This window comes from Rhinopithecus bieti, unplaced genomic scaffold (genome assembly GCF_001698545.2).
Source record: "Rhinopithecus bieti isolate Rb0 unplaced genomic scaffold, ASM169854v2 scaffold_5333, whole genome shotgun sequence".
NCBI classification, from domain to species: domain Eukaryota; kingdom Metazoa; phylum Chordata; class Mammalia; order Primates; family Cercopithecidae; genus Rhinopithecus; species Rhinopithecus bieti.
Genome location: NW_016804678.1, coordinates 446,939 through 454,107, shown reverse-complemented (window position 1 = coordinate 454,107; position 7,169 = coordinate 446,939). Strand labels below are relative to the sequence as shown.

The 7,169-nt window shown below is 48.9% G+C and overlaps 1 protein-coding gene across 5 annotated transcripts in view; it reads right to left on the bottom strand.

Annotated features, from left to right (window-relative positions):
* The window catches only part of CFAP100 (cilia and flagella associated protein 100), a 42,635-nt gene that overhangs the window by 7,312 nt on the left and 28,154 nt on the right, over positions 1-7,169 (bottom strand). For all 5 annotated transcript variants that reach the window (XM_017869893.1, XM_017869894.1, XM_017869892.1 and 2 more), the window contains 2 exons: positions 6,369-6,420; positions 6,101-6,252 (listed from right to left, as the gene is read on the bottom strand). In XM_017869893.1, coding sequence (XP_017725382.1) covers positions 6,101-6,252; positions 6,369-6,420 — 204 coding nt within the window. The remainder of the gene's footprint in view (positions 1-6,100; positions 6,253-6,368; positions 6,421-7,169) is intronic.

Below are 7,169 nucleotides of genomic sequence, written 5' to 3'. Positions count from 1 at the left end.
TTTTTTTGACGGAGACTCACTCTGTCACCCAGGCTGGAGTGCAGTGGCACAATCTTGGCTTACTGCAGCCTCCACCTCCCGGATTCAAGCAGTTCTCCTGCTTCAGCCTCCCAAGTAGCTGGGACTACAGGCGCCCGCCACCACACTTGGCTAAGTTTTTGTATTTTTAGTAGAGACGGGGTTTCACCATGTTAGCCAGGATGGTCTCAATCTCCTGACCTTGTGATCCGCCCACCTTGTCCTCCCAAAGTGTTGGGATTACAGGCGTGAGCCACCCTGCCCGGCCTTTGTTTTTGTTTTTGTTTTTTTGACGGAGACTCACTCTGTCACCCAGGCTGGAGTGCAGTGGCACAATCTTGGCTTACTGCAGCCTCCACCTCCCGGATTCAAGCAGTTCTCCTGCTTCAGCCTCCCAAGTAGCTGGGACTACAGGCGCCCGCCACCACACTTGGCTAAGTTTTGTATTTTAGTAGAGACGGGGTTTCACCATGTTAGCCAGGATGGTCTCAATCTCCTGACCTTGTGATCCGCCCACCTTGTCCTCCCAAAGTGTTGGGATTACAGGCGTGAGCCACCCTGCCCGGCCTTTGTTTTGTTTTGTTTTTTTGACGGAGACTCACTCTGTCACCCAGGCTGGAGTGCAGTGGCACAATCTTGGCTTACTGCAGCCTCTACCTCCCGGATTCAAGCAGTTCTCCTGCTTCAGCCTCCCAAGTAGCTGGGACTACAGGCATGCACAACCACACCTGGCTCATTTTTTGCGTGTTTAGTAAAGACAGGGTTTCAGCATGTTGGCCAGGCTGGTCTCAAACTCCTGACCTCAGATGATGCACCCACCTCGACCTCCCAAAGTGCTGGGATTACTGGTGTGAGCCACTGCACCCAGCCAGCAGTCCTTTCTAAACTCTTCCCAGAAATGCAAGAGGAGAGAACATTTCCAAGCTCATTCTATGAAGCCAGCATCACCTTGATAACAAAGCCAGACAAAGACACCACCAGAAAAGAAAACTTAGGCAAATATCCCCTATGAACATAGATACAAAAATCCTCCCAAAACTATCAAACAGAATTCAACAGTGCATTAAAAGGATCAAACACACGTCACCCTCACACATGCATAGCCTCTCCCACTATCAACATCCCCCTCCAGAGTGGCACATTTGATACAATCGATGAACCTACCTGGACACATTATTATCACCCACAGTCCAGACTTTACATGCAGGTTCCCTCTTCGTACTGTATATTCTATGGGTTTGGACAAATGTATTATATAATGATACATATCCACCATTATAGCATCATACACAGTATTTTCATTGCCCTGCAAATGCCTTGTGCTTTCCCTCTCTTCATCCCTCTCTCCCCCTAAGACCCTGGTAACCACTGATTCTTTTAGTTTCCCCACACTTATGCCTTCTCCAGAATGTCATAAAGTTGGAATCATACAGTATACATACCCTTTCCAGGCTGAGTTCTTTCACTTAGTAATACACATTTAAGGTTCTTCCGTGTCTTGTCATGACCTGATAGCTCATTTCCTTTTAGCACTGAAAAATATTCCATTTTCTGGATGTACCACAGTTTAATGATTAATATTGTCTGGATCTGTGTCCCTGCCCAAATCTCATGTTCAATTGTAATCCCCGGTGTTGGAGGTGGGGCCTGATGGGAGGTGATTGGATTATGGGGCAGTTTCTCGTGAATGGTTTAGCACCATCCCTTTGGTACTGTTCTCCTGATAGGAGTGACTTCTCATGAGATCTGGCTGTTTAAAAGTGTGTGGCACCTCCCCACTCTCACTCTCTTGCTGCTGCTCCAGCCATGTAATATGTGCCTTCACCTTCTGCTATGACTGTTAAGTTCCCTGAGGCCTCTCCAGAAGCTAAGCAGCTGCCAGCATCATGCTTCCTGTACATCATCATATACCCGGGAGTCACAAATTAAAACAAAATACCACTGCACATCTATTGGAATGGCCAGATCCAAAACACTAACAACACCTAATGCTGGCAAGGATTTGAAGCAAGAGGAAGTCTCATTCATTGCTAGTGGGAATGCAAAGTGGTACAGACACCTTGGAAGACAGTTTGTCAATTTCTTATAAAACTAAACATACTTGTACTATATGATCCAGAAATTGTGCTTCCTGGTATTTACCCAAATGAGTTGAAAACCTACATCCACACACACACAAACATCTGCACATGGATGAGCCATACAGACATGGCACTGAGGGAAGGAGACCAGACACCAATGAAAACCTACTATACTATTATTATCTTGAAGTTCTAGAACCAGCTACTTTGGTTATCCATTGCTCCACAACAGGTTACACATAACATGCATTTATTACCTCAGAGTGTACAGTACTTATGTGGGTTAATTGCTAGGCTCTCTATTCTATTCCAATGATCTGCTTCACTATTCTTTCACCAGTACACACACCATTTTCATTACTGTAGTTTTAGTAAGTCTTGAGGTTGGATAGTGTCAGTCACCCAGTTTTCTTGTTCATCTTCAGTGCTGTGTTGGCTATTCCGGGTATTTTGACTCTTCATATAAACTCCAGAATCAGTTTGTCAGTAACTACAAAGTAACTTCTTGGATTTTCACTGGGATTGCATTGAAGCTATAGATCAAGGGGGAAGAATGACATCTTGACAATATTGAGCCTTCCTATCCCTGAACATGGAATATGTGTCTATTTATTCTCCTTTGATTTCATCAGAGTTTTACGGCTTTCCTCATATAGATCTTGCATGTTTTGTTAGATTTATATTTAAGTACTTCATTTCAGAGGGTGCTAATGTAAATGGTATTGTGTGTTTAATTTCAAAGTCCACTTGCGCATTACTGGTGTATGAGAAAGCCACTGACTTTTGTATGTTAATCTTGTATCCTGCAACCTTGCTTCTTGCTGTAACAGCTTATTAGTTCCAAGAGCTTTTTGTTTTTATTATTTATTTATTTATTGAGATGGAGTCTTCCTGTGTTGCCAGGCTGCAGTGCAGTGGTGCCATCTCAGCTCACTGCAACCTCCGCCTTCCGGGTTCAAGTGATTCCCCTGCCTCAGCCTCCCAAGTAGCTGGGATTACAGGCACACGCCACCACTCCCAGTTAATTTTTTGTATTTTAGTAGAGACGGGTTTTCACCGTGTTGGCCAAGATGGTGTCGATATCCTGACCTCGTGGTCTGCCTGCCTCGGCCTCCCAAAGTGCTGGGATTACAGGCATGAGCCATCACACACAGCCTTTTTTTTTTTTTTTTTTTTTTTTATTTTTTTTTTTTTAAGACAGGGTCTCAGTGTGTCACCCAGGCTGGAGTACAGTGGCATGATCATGGCTCACTGCACTCCTGGGCTCAAGTGATCCTTGCACCTCAGCCTCCCAAATAGCTAGGACTTCAGGTGTGTGCCACCATGCCTAGCTAAGTTTTTAATTTTTTCTAGCAATATAGTCTCACTATGTTGCCCAGTCTGGTCTCAATCTCCTGGCCTCAAATGATCCTCCTGCCTTGGCCTGCCAAAGTGCTGAAATTACAGGCATGAGCCACTGCGCTTGGCCATCAGGAGCTTTTTGTTGATTGCTTTGAATTTTCTACATAGACATTCATGTCACTTGTGAACAAGGACAGTTTTATTTCTTCCTCCCAATCTATATATGTTTTATTTTTCTTGTCTTATTACATTAACTAAGACTTCCAGTACAATGTTGAAAAACAGTAGTGAGAGAAGACATCTTTGCCTTATTTCTCATCTCATGAGAAACTTCGTTTTTTTTTTTTTTTTTTCATTAGGTAACATATTAGCTGTAGGATTTTTGTGTTCTTTATCAAATTGAGGAAATTCCCTTCTATTCCACATTTTCTGAAAGCTTTTATTATGAATGGATATTGGATTGTGTTCAGTGCTATTTCTTATGATTATATCATGTGACTTTTCTTATTTAACATGTGGATATGACAGATTACGTTAATTTTTGAATGTTGAAGCAGCCCTACATACCTAGGATAAATCCCATTTGGTTGTGGTGTATACTTCTTTTCATATACTGTTGGATTCAATTTGCTAATATTTTGTTGAGGATTTTTGCATCTATGTTGAGGATATTGGTGGCTACTTTTCCTTTCTTGGAATGCCTTTATCTAGTTTTGGTATTAGGGTGATACCGGCTTCATAGAATGGGTGAGGAAGTACTTCCTCTGCTCTTATCTTCTGAAAAGTGATTGTAGAGAATTGGTGTAATTTATTTTTTAGATGAAATTCTTCCTTTGTAGAATTCACTAACGAACCCATCTGGGCCTGGGGCTTTCCCTTTTGGAAAGCTATTAATTATTGATTTAATTTCTTTAATGGATATAGGCCTATTATGATTGTCTATTTGTTTTATATATTTTTAAGATTGTATTTTGATTTTTTTCTGAGAAAAGATTGCTGAGTTCATGGAAGTTAAATACACATGGGCTGCGACTCCCCTGGAAACAAAGTATGGATGCTCTCAGGGATGGCTTGGCTGGCTGAAGACCAGCTTTGGGATGTCACATCCAGCATTCTGCTATGAGGTTTACGTTTGCATGCGTGTGTTGGAGGAGGAACCTGTCTTCTTGCCCAATTAAGCTGGGAGCCTGCCCACCTCTCCCCAGCTCATCTTCCTCTGTGTCTGTCACCTCCCAGCATTCCAGGATACATAGTCTTGCCTGAGGCTGGGAGTTTCACATCATTCTGGGGACTCTTTGCCACACCTCACCACGGGACATGGGTGCTCAGGAGCATGGTTCCCCCATGGGACACTTAAGCCTCAATGGGCTCCCACCTCGGTGCTTTTGCACCCGCTGTTCCTGCTGCCTGGGACCCTCTTTGCCCAGCCTCTGTGTGGATAGCTTTCCTCCCACTCCTCAGGAAGTTTTCTGACAACTCCTGGAAGACTTCCCTGCTCCTCCCATCTGCTGTCACCCTCCATTTTAGCCCTCTGTCGCAAGTTGCTTTATTTTCCTCCTAGAACACATCAGTATCCACAAGTCACATCTGTGGACCTGTTTGTTGTATCTGCTGCCATTAAAGTCAGCTGCATGAGGGCAGGGCCTTGCTTTATCCTTGCAGAGCTTAGACCCAGGCCTGACCCAGAAAGGATGCACAGGCAGTATGTGGGGAGTGAGCAGAGGATTCCCTGCTCTGGATATGCCTCACCAGTGCCTCAGGCTGACCCAGCCCTGCCCAGGTCTCCTGAAGGCAGGTGTCCTGCAGTAGACTGAGTGGCCACACCCAGCAGGAGGGACCATAATAACCTCAGGTGGGCTTCAGGTGAGAGCTGGGCAGCCACCTGACTTCTGCTGCTGCCTCTCTGGTTGGAACTGGGAGGCCAGGATTTTCCCAAGGCCCTAGCCACTTTGCCATGCTGGACAAGCTGTGTTTTAGGCCTGTCCCCAGAGGCCCAGTCCTGGGTGACCAGATGGCCCTCACTCATCCCTGCCCATCTCAGCCCCACCTGGCCCCAGCCTGCAGGATGGCATGACTCACCACGCCCATGTCCTCCTGCTCAGGGCTGCACCCACTCGCATCCCCGTTACGCTACTGAACAACAGTGGGGGACACACTTCACAGCAGCCCACAGGTGGCTTGGCCTTCCCCAGTTCTGTGCTGTGAACACCCACTCTAGTCTATGAAATATGAAGCAGCAGCAGCTTCCAGGCCCTTCTGAGCAAATGACTGCTTAGGGTGCCTGTGTGAAGCATGTTAGTGCTGCCAGGAACTGGGGGGTCAGGGTCGCTGTGGACCTCCAGCCACTCCAAGGGCCCCCCAGGAGCTTGGCGGCAGTAGAAGGAGCCCAGGGTGGAAGCTCCTTGGAAAGGCCTGGCTCTAGCCATGGGCTGCTTCAGGGTGGGCACAGGTGCCTGGGCCCTGCCCACCCCCAGCTCCAGCACCCTCTCTCCAGGATCCGGCCCACAAACGGAGCTTCACACGGAGCTTTTCAGACAACCCGGACCAGGCCAGGGCCATGGACAGGGGTGGGGGCTGTTCCCCCAACTTGGCTCCCAGTGCAGAGGGATCCCAGGATGAGAGTGGCAGGGAGCCCCCGCCGGCCACTGCGCGGCACCTACATGCGGATCTGGGTGTGTTTCAGGGTGCGGCTCAGCTCCTCCAGGGTCTCCTCCATCTCCTGCCTGTTCTGGATCAGCGACAGGTTCTGCTCCTCCAGCTCTCGGAAGACATCCAGGAGCTGCTGGGGCTCCGTGAAGTATAGCTGTGGTTCCTGCAACCCACAGGTTTTGGCAGGGACTGGCCAGGGACAGAGCCAGAGGGGCAGGGATAGGGGCACGGCAAGGGAGGGGCGACTTATGAATTCCAGTACAGCACTGGGCCATTCACCTCCCCATCGCTGTCGGTGTCCTCCTGCGTGGGGGGGATGGGAGAGTTCGACCTGCGAAGAGATGGCAGGGTCAGGACTCTGGGACCAGCCTGAGAAGACAGGAGCCAGGGAAGGGGGCACAGAGGTCTTGAAGGCGTTGGCAGCATCCCCATCCCTCCTCTTCCAGCTGCCCACAGTTGCCCAGAGGGTGGCACCAGCTTCCTCACAGTCCCCAGCTGCCACACTGCAGCCAGGGGATAGTTTCAATCCACTCATTTTCCCAAGGCCCTAGCCACTTTGACATGCGGGACAAGCCATGTTCCAGACCTGTCCCCAGAGGCCCCAGTCCTTGGTGGCCAAATGGCCCCCACCCATCCCAGCCCCACTGCACTTAGAATAAAACCCTCTCTCCTCCTGGGGACTGCTAGGCGGCCCTCCCAGCACTCACCTTGCCTCCCCTGCCCCAGCCCCTCTGCCCTGCCCGGTCAGGTCCCGTCTCTCCAGGTGCTGCCCTACCCCAGGCCTCTGCACCTGCCACTCCGCTGGCTGCTGGGGCTGTCCCTCCTCCCTCACCGTTGTTTACTGAGCACCACCTTTGAGGCCTTTCCTGCCCTGCCTCCCCCATCTAGGGTCAGTCTTGGCCCCTGTCCTTGGGGTCCCACTCACAGCAATAGAGGGACTCTCAGGGCTGCCTTCAGGTGATCCTGAGTGCCCAGGGGCAAGGTCTTTCCTGGACCAGTGGAGAGGGGTTGGGCACAAGCTGTGTGAGCTTTAAACGCTCAGTGTGGGCCCCAGAAGGCCCCACTGGATGGGGATCTCAC